The sequence below is a fragment of the Panthera leo genome, chromosome B3 (assembly GCF_018350215.1).
Source record: "Panthera leo isolate Ple1 chromosome B3, P.leo_Ple1_pat1.1, whole genome shotgun sequence".
NCBI lineage: Eukaryota > Metazoa > Chordata > Mammalia > Carnivora > Felidae > Panthera > Panthera leo.
The window spans coordinates 34,023,846-34,041,997 of NC_056684.1; the positions used below are offsets into that span (position 1 = coordinate 34,023,846).

General features: G+C 45.9%; 1 protein-coding gene across 1 annotated transcript in view; it reads right to left on the reverse strand.

The window, feature by feature from the left end:
* The window catches only part of THSD4 (thrombospondin type 1 domain containing 4), a 543,647-nt gene that overhangs the window by 29,485 nt on the left and 496,010 nt on the right, over window positions 1–18,152 (reverse strand). The window contains exons 8-10 of the mRNA XM_042941521.1: window positions 9,055–9,230; window positions 6,569–6,665; window positions 2,075–2,347 (exon numbers count right to left, since the gene is read on the reverse strand). Coding sequence (XP_042797455.1) covers window positions 2,075–2,347; window positions 6,569–6,665; window positions 9,055–9,230 — 546 coding nt within the window. The remainder of the gene's footprint in view (window positions 1–2,074; window positions 2,348–6,568; window positions 6,666–9,054; window positions 9,231–18,152) is intronic.

The window sequence follows — 18,152 nt, forward strand, 5'->3', positions numbered from 1 at the left end:
TACAGAGTATTTGGTAAGAACACACTTGGACCCTGAGTTCCTACGTCACCTGCATTTTTGTACCGCTCACCTCTTCAGATTCATGGATGGGTCCTCACTAAAGTGGTTTTGGCCTTAATGTGTAATCATCTCTAGCTTTCTGCCTCTGTTAAGACACATTCTATAGGCATTTCATTTTTCCTCGGAGAGCTTGAAAAAGAGGTTAGCCCGGCGAATCTCCAGTCCATGTTCTTTGCACATCAACTAAGTAAAAGCACGATAAAACCTGCACAATACCAGCCCCATAAATCAGTTCTCTGGTTGTCGGTCATCATGGGACTGGTGGGGTTCCAGGCGGGAGGGGCTCCGGCTCCCGTGAAGAACACCCAAATCCCATTCTCAAAAGCCACTAAGCCAATGTGCTTGGGAAAAAGATAAAGGCTTTGAGGCGGTGGCGAAAGGCTTTTCCATGCACAAATTCTGTCAAAGTTTCCGGATTTTGTGCCTTCAGGTACAAGCCTCTTGAAGAAAAGAAAAGAAAAAATGTCCCCAAACCAATATTGTCAGTGTGCCACAGTTTCCTGTCCGCAGAAACTTTCTGAGATACAGCCTCCCGGTTTCTGTGGTAACCTCCCCTCAAAGCACAGCTCTTCCAGGGTCACCAATAGGACTTCATTACAAACAGAAGGCTATTACTATGCATTTGGTATCCCTGCATCACAGTTCCTGGATGGTCCCAGGCAAATCCTTGCCCTGGGGATCTAGGCCACCTTGAAACTGGGAAACAGCATCCATTTCCAACCAGGTGCCACAGGTTTGAGAAGGGGTTTCTGGACACCACATTCCACATCTACCTTAGCTTTGGGTCTTTCCAGGAGACAGGGCCCTGGATCGCCTTCACAGTTCAGACCGAGACTGATACTGACCCGCTCGCACACAGCCACGCTTTGTTTTGAGCCTATCACGACCAGCTTTACGTAAATTTCACCTGCACACCATCCACTCTTCTCTCCAGTCCTGTAACTCTTCTCTTTTCTTTGGTTTAGGGAGATGCCCCGGGTGCCCTCTGGTGTGCGGTCTCCCTTCCTGCAAGGAGTCCACAGAGCTGGCGACATTGGGCTGCAGGCTTGTCCCTGGGGTCTCAGCAGACGGGGTCGGGATAACGGGATGATACAGGATGAGGATTTTACAGAAAGGAGAGAGCTGTGAGTGCTGGTGAGCCTGAAAGCCAGCTAACACCTCAAGCCCAGTCAGCATGCTTTTTTCTGGAATCTCAGATGTGAGAATGAGTTTTGTCTGGTATTTGTGTGACCTTACGCTTTGTGAGCACATTCTGTGGCCATTAATGAGTGTGGCATGCAGGAGAGGGTTAACTCAGGGTGCTCGGACCCTGCACACTCCAAAGAAAGGCCCATCTACAGGACCAGCCCCTTGAGCCCGTGGAATATCCGGCTGACAGGGTGTTTCTCTATGTCTTGGGACCACGCTGTATCAGTGTGACAAGAGAGTTTATGCCAACAATGCGATTCGGGTGAGTGCCTGTTTTTCTGTGCCTGAGGTCTCGGGCCATGTCCTGTCTCTCAGTTTGACTTCTGGGTGCCAATGTCGGTAATGTGGGGGCTACGTGCCTATGCGACTGAGCCACAATAAGCCCCCTGTACACCAAAGCTCGAGGGGCTTCCCTGGTTGGCATTACTTGGCTCCTGCGGTCACCCCTCATTGCTGGGAGAATTCAGTGCATCCATATGCAACTGTCTTGGGATGGGACACCTGGAAGCTGGCCCCTGGTTTCTCCTGGACCTGGCCACATGCGCGTTTTCCCTCTGATGATGCCCGTCTGTATCTTCTCACTGTGAAAGTTGCAAGCATGGCAGCTTCTCTGAGTCTTGCATGTCCTTCTCGGGGATCATCAGGCTTGGGGGGGGGGTCCTCGGGAGCCTCAACACAATGTCACACCAGTGACCAATCCCCCAGTCAGGCTCAAGGAGGGGAGGGTTTGCCGCGTGCCTCGAGCCCAGCTACGCGTTCCTCACCGGGTGGCGGGGGCGGGGGGCAGGGATCTGCGGACACCCTCCCAGCCCACACTCGAGCTCACCTTTCCCACAACTCGTTGAGCATTCTGTGGTCCCGAGCTGCTTCCAGTTGTGGTCCCGGCTTCGCCGTGGGGACTGTGGTGCCGCCGGCACCAAATCGTCCAGTCGATGGGAAGAAAATCCATCGGGATGCCTGACTGGGAAGGCCTGCACTGATCCTGAGGTGAATACTTCAGGCGCCCCACCATCTCCTTCCTTCTCCTCGGTCCTCTCTTTCTCTTCTCGCTCCTCCTGGCTCCTCCCATCCGTTACCAGCTGGCCGTTGAAGGGCTCCCCTAGGAGAGGCAGGTGCACACACAGAAGAGAGATCGGTCTGGACACTGAGTCCCACGGAGGAGATCCCTTCAACATTAGAAATTATGCAGAATACCACCGTTTCCAATTCACAACACATGTGTTTAAAACATGCAGATGCTCATTTCCCTAATATCCAAACCATTATTAAAAGCGAATAAGAGAAAGACAGATGTCTCAGGAGGAGAAGCAGGCAAGGGCCAGGAAGAGGCAAGTCACGTAAAAAGAAATGCAAACAGCCAAAGGTCACACAACAACGCTCAACTTCACTCATAGTTAAAGAACCACATGCGAAAACAAAAACCACCACCACAACATTATTAGCCTGACAGTAAGTATCAGAAACTTTGGAGACCCTAAATTCCTAAACCCCTCATGGAAAGTACAGGGAAATACACCGGAGAAGGGGAGGGTAGATAGACACAAATTTTTGGAGGGCAATTTGGTCACATCCACCCTCGTTTTACACGCACGTGCCTCCTGACCTAGTGATTCAGTTTCTAGGACATTCATCGTGCAAATATTCCCATTCTTTTGCATAAAGCTGCATGTACAACCATGGCTAGTAAAGCGTTATTTGAAATAGCCAAACAGTGGAGTGGATTTAAATGTCCACCAGGGTCCTGGTTAAAAACCATCATGCTACAACCATGAATGGATGCTAGGTTACTTTTTTTTTTTTTTTTTAAGAATGGAACAAAAAAAACGGAGAAAATATATGTTGTGATATGGAAAGATGACCGATCTGTTGTTTGATGAGAGGAAAAAGCACGGCAGAGTTTAGCCTGCAAACACATACACGCCGAGGTGTGGCCGGACACCTCCGGAGATTAAATCTGCTTTCTGCCCCTTGTGTCTGTTCCTCCTCCTCGCCCAGTCCAAGTGGCCAAGCCCTTAGGTTTTCTGGCCTCGGAGTTTTGCAGGAGAGAGAGTACAAGCTGCTGAAAGTCAACAGCTCTTCCTTCCTACAGTGAAAGCCTGAGTTCTCAGGGAGGATAAGGAGGCCCAGATACCCAGCCATTCGAGGGAAAAGAGGAAAAGAAAGGAGGGAAAGGTGGAGAGCATTTTTTGAGAGACACAGGGAGAGGGAGAAGTATTTCCAAGGCGAGGAGAGGGTGGAGTCAGGGGGCTGGGGCTTCCTGAGCACCGCAGACCTTACTCATGGTGATCTTCACTCCTATCAGGGGTGTGTGGGGGGCCCCCATATTGACTGAGATCGAACTTTCTACAAGTTTCAAATAGGTTTGCAGTTGAGGTGAGATCTCAGTTAGACTTCTGGAAAAGCCCAGCATGCAATGTCCCTTGTACACTTGGATTGCAGGCAAAGGTTCCAAGTGGCTGTAAGCGTGTTTCTATGTGCACAGGAAAGGGCTGTGTGGAATCCCACCAAGTTGTAAAGAGATATTCCCTCTTGGGATGGGGTGGGAGGGATGAGGTCGGGGCATATTACCTTTTCTTTTTTTTCATAGACATTATTCTTTTTTTAGAGCAGTTTTAGGGTCACAGCAAAATTAAGTGGAAAGGTTCCACATCCTCCCTGGCCCCACACACGCACAGCCTCCCCCATCAACATCCTGCACCAGAATAGGACAGCTGTTGCCATCCACGAACCTGCATCGACACACCATTATCACCCAAAGCCCATGGTTTACATCAGGGCTCAGTCTGGTGATGTACAATTTATGGGTTTCGACAAATGTGTAATGCTATGTACCCACCATTACGGTAGCATTGAGAATAGTGTCACTGCCCTCAAAATCTTCTGTCTGCCTATTCGTCCCTCCCTCCCCCTTTGCCCCTGGGAACCTGTTTAACGTCCTCATAGTTTTGCCTTTTTCAGAATGTCGTATGGTTGGAATCATGCAGCGTGGAGGCTTTTCAGATCGACTTCTTTCACTTTAATAATGCGCACTGACCTTTCTTCCATGTCTTTTCATGGCTTGACAGCTCATTTCTTTTTGTGCTGAATAACATTCCACTGTCTGGAGGTACCAGACAGCTTATTCATCCATTCACCTAACGAAGGATATCTTGGTTGCTTCCAAGTTTGGCCAGTTATGGAACACTTGTATCTTACTTTATATATTTCTATTTTGACCGAATATTGTTCAAGTTCGATACAAACTAAGGAGGCAGATCCCAGAGTTACTGTAGAATCCAGTTAAAACTTAGGGCTCTCCCACCCTTCACCCATATTTCTTATTTAGTTGGCTACTTAAAATATTTTGTGGCTTAAATTATATGCAGTTTAAATCAACAGAATCAAGACTAGTCATCCCGCTATAAGTGAGACTAAAATGTTACCAGACAAAAACATTTTAAAATCATTTGCGTACCTCGCATACACTGGGCACCGTGCCGGGATGGATACCTGATATTCAATCCTTTTCCACTGCCTGTCGCCTCCAAAAAAATCCTGGGAGTGTAGGGTTTTTTCCCTCACCATTTTGTAGACTGGGGATGTGCTCAGAGAGTTTCTGACTTGTCTGAAGCAAGCCAGCAGAAACCAGCAGAGCTGAATTCGAGTTCATGGAGGGTAAAGCCGAATCCCAGAATGTTCCTCCTCACCAACTTTCTACAACTGACTCCTTCTGGGCCTGCCTGTCCCAGGTCATCAATCCCATGCTACCGATCAGCTGAGACTCATCAGGCTTGTTATCAGTCATCATCACCTTATATGATTTCAAGTAGTCTGTCCAATTGCCTTATCGATCAGCATCAGACCTCAGTAACCTCAATATTCTGCCATCTGCACTTGGTTTCTCAGACTATGTATCGCTCCTGCTGTGCTGATTTGCTGTTTGGACAACACGGGCACCCCATAGGCTGGGCACACACCCTGTTGTCTCCATGCAGCCAGGTGGTTTCTGCCTGACCTGTGACAATCAGATACCCTGGTCATCCATCTGGTGGGCTGGAGAAGGATGGTGGGCCGGGCCTCCCGTGCCCTCACTTCCCAGGACCGTTGTCAGACCAGGTAACTCAAAGAAGCATAACAGTTACATAGTCACACAGGCTGGCCTGAGGTCCCTGTGGGACCTGGGCAAATAAGTCAATCTAAGCTTCCATTTCCTTACTTTTAAAATGAGGCTAATAATAGCGCCTTCCTCTGAGCACTACTGTGATAATTTGATGAGTTAATCTGTGTGAAGGGCTCAGCAGTATCTGGCACAGAGCAAGGACTCAGTGTGTGGGTGATGATACCATTAATATTTATGCAGACCTTCCTGTTCAAAAGATGGAAAAGAAAGTCTCCATTTGGGTGGTGGGCTCCATTATCATTTGGTAAAGAAATATCTGTGGAGTCAGAGGGCTGCCTGCTGTGTCTATCAGCAAAGCCTACGGGAAAGAGGTAGACAGCTAGGCGTGAACTCATTATTCTTTTCTTAGAAGACAAAGCAGTGTTGACGGAAGCAAAGGGGACCAAGAGAAAAGGCATGAAGTAGACAGAATAATGGCCCTCTGAAGATGTTTGCATCCTAATCCCTGGAACCTGTGAATATGTTACCATATATGGTAAAAGGGACTTTGCAGATGTGAGGAAGTTAAAGATTTGGGGATGGAGACTTGTCTTGGATTGTCTGGATGGGCCCGATGTCATCATCTGCATGCTCACGAGCAAGAGGCAGGAGGACGAGAGTCAGAGACAGAGATGTGATGACGGAAAAATGGGGTCAGAGCCCAAGATCTGAAGGTGCTACTCAGCTGGCTTTGGAGATGCGGGAAGGGGCCCGGAAGCAAGGAGTTCAGGAGGCCTCTTGAAGTGGAAAGGGCAGGGTGACAGAGCCCCCTAGGGCCTCCCATAGGAGCATGGCCCACCGACACCTTGGTTCCCGCCCAGCAAGACCCGTTTTGGACAGATTCTGACCTCCTGAACCGTATGATAGCAAATTTGTGTGGTTCTGAGTCACTAAGTTTGCGAAAATTTGTTAGGGCAGCTGTAGGAACCTAATACGAGGTGCTTCCAAATCTCGAACAGGAAAGATAGATTCAGGATGTCCACCTCATTTTTGAATCAAGTGAATGAGACACGCTCATCAGCAAAGGCTCAGACAAATAGTAAAGCATTCTCTGATATCAAGTGCGTGCCCGTGGGTTTTCTCCATGTTGACTGAGAGACACAAGGGAGATGCATAGGAAGAGACAGGGGGGCTTTAGAAGGAAATAGCAGGTATGCTTGGAAGAAACACAAGAGATTTTACCTGGTCTCCTGTGAGGAGGCACCTGGGGGCTGATGGCGTTGGTCCCCATGATGACATACTCATAGTGGACTCCCGGATTAGGCTGCTGGTGTATCATCTGACAACACAAAGGTCAATGTCACCGCACTGTCACACACACCTTGCCTGTGGGCCAGGTTTCCGTGGTATAAATGGCACTATCTATTAATGAGTGGGTTGATTCAGATCTGATCATATTAGTGAACCTGTGGCAGATTAAATGAAAGCTCTTCCTGGATTGTTTTTTGTTCTTTGCTTTTGAAGAATGAAGAACTTGGAAGAAAACTAGGGGCAAAGTCAAGATTTTATACATTCCAAATAGGAAGATGGGACCGATGGTAGCAGAACCTTTCTGTTGGCTCTCAACCATCTTATACCATAGCTTAGATTGTGCTCAGTGCTCTCAAAATAGCCCAGACAGCCATGTCTATGCTACAGGGGAACACATTTGAACACTAGGTGGCGAGAGAAAATCATGCAAAGAAGAGCCAGCCGCCTTGGGCAGAGCCAGCCTGGCATCCCTGAGGTCCCTTCAAAGAACCCTATGTGGCCATGAGGCTGGCTCAGGAAAGGTCTGGCCCACCTTCTCCCTCGTTCACCTCTGGATCTCATCCCCTCTCATCCAAGGAAAGCTCCAGAGCCACAGAGAGATGTGGGGGTGGGGGGTGGTCAGGAAAACAGGTGTAAGGGAAGTAAATCTCCCTGGTTCCTATTCTCTCAGGAACCAATGACAAAAGCAGGATATCAAGCAGGAAGCAGCAGAAGTCAGGAATTAAACACCGTCTCGGACAAAAACCACAAAATCAATCAGCAGGCCTTTGCAGAAAAAATCCCTCCCTATTGGCTTTGGAACACAGAGTCCTTTGTGCCTATGGCCTTCCTGGCGAGGGGCAGGGCGCTGGGCTAAATGGAGCAGCAGAATGGGAATCCTCAGTGTAAATGCAAGCCAGGCAAGGAGACACTGTCCCTACTGCTTTATAAAGGGGCTCTCCTGTTGGCCAGTTGTATACCCTAGAGCAAGTCCCATGGTCTCACGGTTTTTTGATTTCTTCATCTGGAGCAAGAGGTTAGAATCACAACTATCTCTTGGAATCTTTAAGCCACAAGCGTCTCTGAGTCACTCCTGCATGGTGGGACCTGTTTTGTTCATGAGGGTGTCCATTCTGCCCGCCATCATCCCTTACCTTCTTCCTACATGTGAAAAGGGGCCTCCATTCTACAATCACCCGTGGGAAGGCAGACGTGAGAACCACTGACCTCCCTACACCCAGGAACCATGGTGGTGAGCACAGAGCCCCAAGGGGGGAAGTGGGTGACCTCTGTTTCCCACCATCTACCCCTAATTCTCTCGTTTCTCTTTCCACATAATTTAACAGTGGGTCTGAGGCTGGAAACCCTCCCTGCCTCCCCCATGCCTCTTCTACACGAGCATTCTGCCAGTGCAAACCCTGTCCCATTTATGAAATTATTGTTGGCCACCGAATCCCAGACCACCCACACCGGGCCTTTAACAATCTGGGTTTTTACCCCTGATGCCATTGGAAACTTACCCAGAGTCCAACAACCAACTGGACAGTCTTAAAAAAAAATATTCAAAATTAACTATAACAAGGCTTCTTTTATAGTTTCTAGTCTATGAGCCACTAGGCCCAACAGGAATGAACATGTAACTGTACAGCTGGAGAACGAATATTTATAGAATCCTAAGAGCAAATAGCATGTAGATTAGCATGGCTTTAGAGATGGGAAGACAGTACAGGTCTGTGGCTGAGCTCGTCTTTATCAAAACCTGATTTGAGTTTTATGTCTTGTCACCTTTTTGATTTCCTGAGAGTTTTAAGAAGACTGGATTTTAGTGGTTTCTTTGAAAAATAAGGACCATTTTATATTCTTGGGCAACCTAATAATTTAGTTTCTTGTAAAATAAATCCCGAATTGTGTCTTCTGTAAGGCAAGGAACTTGTAGTAAACGTCTGTATTGTTCCTTCAAGCTTTATTGCACATCGTCTGGAGTACTCTGCAGTTCTCGTTTCTTCCTTTGCTTTCATAGAATTTGAAGAGGGCTGGGAACTTGAGCGGTCTTGTCTTGCCTTGGGCATTTGCTTTCTTTTGCCATAAAAAGAAAACATGCCAAATTAGCATTAGGAAAAAAGTGCCGGGAGCGGAGCCAATGCTCATGAAATAAAGGGTATGTTTTGCCTCTGATTTGGTTCAACAAGTAAAAATGGTTTTAGGGGGTCAATAAACTCTGAGGGTAATAAGCATCTGGCAGAGTTTAAGGTTTCTATGAGCTAGGTACATTTGGAGGTGAATGGTGGAGGTGAACGCCAAGCATTTAGGCACCTCAAAGGCTCAGCTCAAATGGTTTTATTGAGCACAGGCAATGATCTGTTGCTTATTTGCGCTCAGGGTGGGACTTAGAAGAAGCAAGATGCAAATTCAAACAGTCCAGAAACATCCAAACTCACATAGACATCCAAGATCTCATTAGTGGGGCCTTCGGCCAAAAAGGATTCTCCAGCGGTGCTCGAAATCTCATTTGGACGCTTGTAGGTGAACATGGTCCCTCCACCTTCGTATTTTCCTGGCCGGTCAATTGCCCAGTTCCCGTTGATGATGGAGCGGCCAGAACGACTTCGCAAAGCTGTCAAGAAAAACGAGATGATTCCTCGGGTAAGGGCAGGGTATGCACAAGAAAGTGAAGTGACCCCACGTCAAGTGTTCCATTAGGACCCACTATGTGCTAGGCACTGATCTAGGCCCTGAGGGAAGTGAGGCATCTAGATCACATCCCTTCGGGTTTCTTCAACTTCTTGGTTCACTTCTTCAACCCATTCAATGCCTTCCACCCCTTGAACTTAGGATAGAAAAGAGGGGCAAGAGTAGTCAGGAGAGAAGAATGTGGAAATAGAGAGGGGGGTGGGGAAAGTTAGAGGAAGAAGAGAAAAGGACGGGAAGGGAAACCGTAGTATATCCCGTTATCTAGGTGAGAGGTTGCACATTGGCAGCCCGTGAGCTGATTTTGGCCCACAGATAGGCTTAGTTTGGCCGTCATAGTGTTTTGTTTTGTTTTGAAATAATTGAACCCAAATTCAATTTGGGTTCTGTAGCTTCTAGCTTCTCTTGTAAAACAAGAAGACATGTTACCATTGGCTCTACGATCTGTCATGGCAGGAACCAGCTGGAGCTGAGGAGGACCGCCCCTTAGATGGGGTTTGTGTGCTCTGCTTTGTCCTAACCCCCACTCCCTAATACTCCCCCACACTGAGGCTGAGTCTCAGTGTACTGTCCATTTATTGATGGCTATGGGTTATTTATTCCATTTATGATCATGCCTGCATTGTTATTTGTCTTACGGAAATAGAAACTTGCTTATAATTCTTTCTACTTGTGTGTCTACTAAAAGTGACAAAACTAAAGATAGGTCAAGAGGGTCACACGATTCTCTCCTACCTGATCACCTTCATTCATTTGTATGACCTTCCTGACTTCTGTGGGCTTTTGAGGCTGGGAGCCATGCTGACCCTCCCACATACACGGTTAAAATTAATCCTCATGACACAGCTAAGCAGGTGCATGTCCCTGTCAGAGCGTTGATCAGAGATGGGAGGGAACTTGTTCAAGTTGGCAAAGGTGAGAAGTGACAAAACTGTGTCTGTGCTCAGGAGGGGAGGTAAGAGAGGAGAAGAGCGGCAAGGAACAAGGTGCTTGTGTTTATGAGAGGACAAAGGACAGCATGTGAGAGCTGACTTTCCTCCCTTAGGGCATCTGACACCATGAAATTCAGAAGCCAATGGTGGATTGGGTTGAAAGGAGACCCCGTGGTAAGTGTCATATACACAGTGGGCCTGTGATGGTCACTGGATCTCTGCACCCTCACTTTCACAGACTTACTAAATTTAATTTTGTACAATGTATTATGGAAAAATTTATATAGCAACAAAAACAGTGAGAACAGTATAATAAACCGTATACCCATCACCCAGCGTCAATAATTATCAACTCATGGCTTATCCTGTTTCCCTCTGCAAATCCCAGACCCCCTTTACCCTTATATTTTTCAGGAGGTGTCTTGAAAATATAAGGACTCTTTGCTTCTTTTTTTTTTTAAATTTTTTTTTTTTAACGTTTATTTATTTTTGAGACAGAGAGACACAGAGCATGAACGGGTGAGGATCAGAGAGAGGGAGACACAGAATCTGAAACAGGCTCCAGGCTCTGAGCTGTCAGCACAGAGCCCGACGCGGGGCTCGAACTCACGGACCGCGAGATCATGACCTGAGCCGAAGTCGGCCGCTTAACCGACTGAGCCACCCAGGCACCCCAAGGACTCTTTGCTTCTTAAATACATTTTCAGCAGCGTTTCTACAGTGGGTCTCTGGGGTCCAGCAGAGTCAGGCTGCTCCAAGGGGTGGCAGAACCTCCTGTTTAGAGGTGGGTATACCCCCATTCTCCCCACCCGGCAGACTCCATCCCCGGTTGGCTGGTTGCCATGGCTACAGGGAGACCACACCTGTGGAACACCGAATACCAAATTATAAAATCAATTCAGCTTACTGAGTGGCAAAGAAGGTCAAGAGTAGAGACTAAGGAAGAATAAGTTTAGAGCTGTTTTCTCTCAAAAACCACACTTGAGAGTGGTCTATATTGCCTCTCCATTTCCTCACTTGCCATTCACTTCTCAACATCTCCAACCTGACTCCTGCCCCCACTATGCCACTGAAACAATTATAATTAATGTCACCAGGACCTCCATGTTGCTAAATCCAATGGGCATGCTCTAGGCCTCCCCTTGCTAGATGTCTCAGCAGCATTCGGTCCTACTGGCCCCTCCATCCTATTGGAAACATTCTTGGTCTGGGACACCACACTCAGCTTGCTGTCCTCCGGCTCTTAGGCTGCTCATCTGTTCTTTCATTTCTGTGTCATCTTTCTCTACTCAGCTACTGAATATTAGCATTCCTTGAGGATTAAGAGTAGACCTGATTTGGGTGCCATACTTTCATGGGCAAGTACACCGATGCCATGGCTTTAATTACTGTATTCCGCTGGCTTCCAAATTTCTGTTTCCAATCCAGACTTCTTTCTCTAACTGCCTACTTGACAGCTGCCCTCAGACGTCTGAACTCGCCCTTGACCTCTTCCAGCATTTTCTCTGTCAGTAAGTGGTACTACCATCTGCTTCATTAGAAATGGAGGAATTATCCTGGACAACTCTCCCTTCCTCCTCTCCTGTATCCAATCCGTCATCAAAATTTACTTGACCTCCTCCATATTTCTTGAACCCATCTACTTCTCTCCATGTCCGCTGCCATTATCCAGGGCAAGACTACCACCAGATCTCATCCAGACTAACTCAAAACCTTCTAATTGGTCTACCTAATTTCCCTTCTTCTCAGCCAGAGTAATCTCTTCAGAATGCAGATCTGACCATCAACTATGGCTCAACATCCTTCAACGGCTTTCTATTTCTGTCAAGGAAGAAGCCCTTAATCCTTGATGGGTGACGTGGTCCACGGTGATGTGGTCTAGCCTCACTGTGCACCACTTTTATTCTTCTCTCTGTGCTCTGCTCCCTGGCCTTCTTTTAGCTCATCTAATACCTCATGTTCCCTCCACAATCTGTTCCTTCTTCTAGAAGGTGTTTCTCTGAACCCCAAATCCAATTTGTTCTTTAGATGTCAGCTCTTCCCCAACCCCCAGTCAGGTCTGTCTTTTCTTTCACATGTTCTACGAGATGCCAAAGCCTCTCATCCAAGGCACTTAACTCTGTACATACATCCATTCAGAGTCTGACTGGACTAACGTTTGTCTCCCGGAACACTGCCGGCTCCAAAAGGTGTTTCCTCACTGTTACAGGTCTAGCGATCAGCAGAGAGCTTACCACCTAGTAGGAATTCATATTTGCTCAAGGCAAAGCTGGATAGCAGAGAAAGGCACCAGCTCAAAAGAAAGATAGGCAAGGAATGATCAACAGGCAATTTAAAGAAAACCAAGTCCCGATATTTCATAAGCAAATGAAAAGCTGCTCTGCCTTACTTATAATTTAAGAAATGCAAATCAAAACCACGATGGGATATTCTTGACCCACCAGAATGGCAAATGTTTGAAAACCTTTACTATTGCCGGAATTGGCAGGTGTGCGAGTAAGCAGGCATCCATAACATTGTTGGTGGGAATGTAAGCCAACTCAACCATAGTGGAGGGCAGTTTGGTTACATTGCTAAAACTTTAAATGCCTACACACTTGACCCAAGAATTGTACTTGCAGGAAACTACTTTGAGGGATATACTTTTATAAGGACACACAAGCGTTTGTAACAAGGATATTCTCTGCAGATTTTTTTAAATAGAGAAAACCCCCAAACAACCTAAATACCTCAATCCTCAGTAGAGGATTATTTACATAATTTGTCATACTGAATGTCCACGCAGTGGGATGCTAGGTGACCGTAAAAACGAGATAGGTCTGTGTGTGTGGGTATGAGAACTCCGTGATAAATTTTTATTTAAACTTTTTAAATGTTTGTTTTATTTTTGAGAGACAGAGCACGAGTGGGGGAGGGCCAGAGAGAGAGGGAGACGCAGACTCTGAAGCAGGCTCCAGGCTTTGAGCTGTCAGCAAAGTGGGGCTCGAACTCATGAACTACGAGGTCATGACCTCAGCTGAAGTTGAATGCTTAACTGACCGAGCCATCCGTTTTGTTCAAATGAAACAAAATGCAACATAGTGTGTTTGGTATGATCTCATTTGTATACACTTTTAAATAAAGGCATATACATAAAACACATACGCCCATGCATAAAGCTTTTCAGAGAAAGTCATAAAACCGTTAACATTTGGGGACAGGAACAAGGGTTTAGGTTGGGATGGGAGATGAGAAGGGAAACATTTATTTCCCATTTTATATCTTTTTATTGCCATTTAGAATTTGTTTTACCATATGTGTATATTACCTTCTTTAAAGCTTCAACATTTTTCAGTTAATTTAAGGGACATGGTACAAGCAGAAATACTCCCGAGGGATATACACATTTTCCCCTTTTTACTGGTTCTTCTTAAAATCTCATTCAGAGCATCCAAAGCTCAGAACTGATTGTAGGTTCTGGCTAAGGTTTTATTGCTCTTAATGGCAATATCGTAGAAGAGGTTGTTATCTGGAAACCAAAAAGTCCATTAAAAAAAACCATCTGAAATACCACGTAGGAGGGAACTGTGAGGGTTTCCCAGGAACTAAAACATGGGGACCCCAAATCTTTTTACCATCTACTACTGTTACCCCTGCCCTGCTCTCCGGGTTTAGGTGAATCTTTCACCATATAATAGCAAAGCATTAAAAAAAGCCATGTGAGGTTTTTTAGCAGACATGGGCCTGATTCCATATGCCCACAGGTTAGCTTCTGAAACGGCTCCAGAACTAGTCCCACCTGGGCTTGCATATTGAAAGCAGCTGCACCCACAATTTACGTGCCTGTAAGCAGTTTCCAGGGCTGCGTAATGGTGTCCAGAACTACCCCACAAAAAGGTGCAGGTGACTCATGGCTCTTGCTAGCGGGTGTGTTCATGGAAGGTCAAGCTTTGGCGAAGCTTGTCACAACTGTGTCAATAAGAGGAAAACCTCCACTCTCGTTTGACATATGCCTTTCGTTCGTTTTAGCTGCCAACTCTGGGCATCTACGTCTGGCCTAAACTATCTGCACCAACAAAGCCCTTCTCCAAGATTCACATAGGAATCGCTTATAGAACTAAGCCCTGCTTCTCAGGCACCTTATCCCACAATCTTAATGCCTGCTGCCGCCGGGCCGAAATGCCAGGCCCGCGTCCAAACAAGAAAGGTGGCCTCCTGACAGCCAACAGATCACTGCGAGCTTGTCGTGTTTCTCCCTTTGGGAAATGAGAACGGAGTTCCTCCTAACAAAATTCCAAGCTTCTCGATGTTTCGGAAGTTCTAAGAAGCTGTCTGGGAAGTGGCAGACCAGGAGCAAGGACGAAAGGGTCAGACATCACCGGCCGCCTGTGATGCCAGCTGGAGGTCTGCGGCCCTGCCATCGTCGCCCAGTCTATGGGCTTCCACGGAAGCTCACGTGTGGGCACAAACCCAAGTGAGTCTCAGAATATGCTCGCTCATCTGGATATCCTGAAAACGGAACACACCTACTCACCTCGCACTACCTCCTTGGAGGGGTCAGTTACATCCTGAGTGTAGGGTTCCTTCTACGATAAATTCAGCCACCAATCCTAACAGTATCAGCAGTACTTGTGCGCTGTATCCTAATGGAATTAGCAGTTTCTCTGGTGACTTTGTCACCAATAGGAATCACCTATGTATTCACAGGACATTACAGATGTTACAGGTAGTCTGAAATATTGTTTAAAAAACCTATCACTATCCTGCAACAACAGAGATGATTAGACTCCCCGTGAGATCTCCTATCTTAAAGACGCACATGCTGCTAAAAATTACTAAGAAGCAAATCTTTTTCTAAAAATATTTTGATAATTATATTTCAGTGCAATTGGTTTCCACTGTACTCTTCTGTATCTTATTTTATGGATTTAAAATCAGTGGTCTGAGAGGGGATCTGAGAAGGGAGTCCACGGCACAAAGAATTGAAGACCTTCTGGTCTAATGATTTATGGTTTTCAAAACAGAAAGGAATTCACGTAATACCAAAGCCAGTTGCATAAGGCAAACAGGACACAGAGTACCTTTGTTACACAGAAGAGGAAAGAGGCTCAGGGAGATTAAGTTGCTTGCTCAAAGTCATAGATTATTAGTGGAGTTCAGGACTTGAGCTTTGATGCTCTGATTTCATATTCTTTTCATTCTACCAGTAGTTCTCAAAGTGTGGTCCTTGGACCAGCAGCACCAGCACCCCCTTGGAAGCTGGTTAGAGGTGTAGCTTCAGACTGGCTGAACCCCAGGCTCTGGGGTGGGGTCCAGCATATGGGTTTCACAAGCCCTCCAGGTGGTTGTGGTATATTGAAAGTTGGAAAACCACCCTTACTTTATTATATTTTAATTTTTATTATAACCATCTCTTACTTTCGAGTCCTGATCAACAGGGAAAGCTTCTCGATCAAGGCAGGAATGGTTTCATGTGTCATATCTGGCTTTGCCTGGACAACAGGGCAGACGCTGAGAACAGGGAGGACAAAGGGCCAGTCTGGAGGTTGTGGCTGTATTCCACCCTACCAGTGAAGCTGTCACCACGACACCCGCCCTCCCCGTCTGTGGGCATTTAGGATTCCCAGCGCCAACCTTTCCAGGGATTTCGTTATCATTAATTGATTCTAGAGGGCACCTAGATTCATGTGACTTTATTTACAAGGCATACGCCATGACGGGTTTGAGCGATGACTGGCCCTGGGTGGGTATGGTGTAAAACAGAGTCCAATTCAGCTCAACAATCAAAAATTATCTCAAGACACCGGATAAGCCCACATACTGTGTTGTTAAATCCTAGGATGCACAATTCTCCCCATTCTTACATTATGGACATGGCATGTGTCTTACAACAGAAGAGCAGTAGCTGCCAGGCAGATGATTAAGCTCTGATGTAGTCGTCATTTCTTGAACACATGTGAGATTTGTTTAATTCATTTCAGTTGAGCGAATTTCCAGCAACCCAAACTGGTAGCTGTATCAATTTTTTTAAAAAATTAGGATATAATTCATACAGCAAAGTATTTTAAATTCTATGTTTATAGCCTGATGACTTCTTATCTTGGTATTACAACTGTGTTACTACAACCCAAATAAAGATATAGACCATTCCAGACCCCATAAGGCTCCCTCCTGCTCCCTCAAAGTCATTACTCTGTCCCCACAAGCCTCCAGGGTTATCACTACTCTGCCCCTCTAGCACCAATAATTTTGCTCGTTTTTGTATTTTGAGTAAATGGAATACTATTCTTTTGTGCTGGACATCTTTTACTTAACTTCATGTCCATGAGATTCATCCAAACTGCTGCATTTATCAGTAGTTCATTCGTTTCCACGGCAACTTAGTATTATATGAATATGCCACATTTATTTGCTTTTTCCATTATTGACTGGTCTGGGGGTTGTTTCTAGTTTTTGGCTCTTATAGGTAAAGCTGCTATAGACATTTGTGTATGCTTTTGCTGGATATAAGTCCTCATTTCTGTTGGGAGATGTCCCCAGAAGTAGAATTTCTGGATCACGGGCACATGTATGTTTAATTATAGTTTGTACTGCCAAACATTTTTCCAAAGTGAGTACCCGGAGTTGCTGTTGGAAGCCAGAGATCTCGTTGTGGAAAAGGAGACATAGATATGGAATGGGAGAAGGCCAGACAGAACACTGTGGGATGGATTTTGACTTTGAGATAGTGTAAATTTCATGATCTTGAAATTATGTATGTGCGTGTTTATATGTACTTGTGTGTGCACACATTTTTATGTGTGTGTATGCATCTGGACATATACATGCATATACCTCCTGGCTCTGTCTGTCAAGAAGGCTAAGAGGCAGAAACATGGGGCACCTGGTGGTTCAGTCAGTTAAGTGTCCATCTTTTTTTTAATTTTTTTTTTAATGTTTATTTATTTTTGAGACAGAGAGAGACAAAGCATGAATGGGGGAGGGTCAGAGAGAGAGGCAGACACAGAATCAAACATGCTCCCGGCTCTGAGCAGTCAGCACAGAGCCTGACACGGGGCTCGAACTCACGGACCGCGAGATCATGACCTGAGCCGAAGTCGGACGCTTAACCGACTGAGCCACCCAGGCACCCCAAGTGTCCATCTTTTGATTTTGGCTCAGGTCATGATCTCACAGTTCATGGGATTGAGCCTCATGTTGGGCTCCGTGCTGACTGCGTGGAGCCTGCTTGGGATTCTCTCTCTCCCTCTCTCTTTGCCACTTCCCTGCTCATGCTCTCGCAAAATAAATAAATAAAACATGAAAAAATTAAAAAAAAAAAGCAGCAGAAACATGCTTCTAGCAACAAGCATTACTGGTATTACTTAATCTTGATGACCCCATCTACTTTTCAAAAGCTTCAAGCTAACTTTTAGGAGATAATAGCTAGAAATTTGATTAAGGGAAAACAACGTGTATAATCAAACAAGAAATTGGGTCAAAGCCCCAGCATTCTTTGACACGCTTTGAATTTCTACTGCCAGGTATAAATATGCTAAAGGAAGGCTGTGTGCACGGCTCCCACAAAATCCTGCCACCCTGTCGCTGTGATGCCCCACAAAACTGCCAAAGGCTAAAAGTGGTTCCGAATACGTTTTAGGATTTGAATACGAATAAAGCTGAGGGTCCAGATCTGATGGGGACAGAAGGAAGTAGCATCTAGACAAACAAGTATGTCATGGCTGGTTTCTATTATTAAGTTTATTTCCCTGCCTTATGTTATATATTTACGTACCCACCTCCCTTGCTAGAAGTTGAGTGCTTTTAAAAACAGATATTGTGACATATACATTTTTGCCCACTACTTGGTGCTTGGTTGGCACTTAATAAATGCTTGTTGAATAGAAGTAAATTATGAGCAGTATTCTTCTGATCTACCATATTTTAACTTTGGAGTT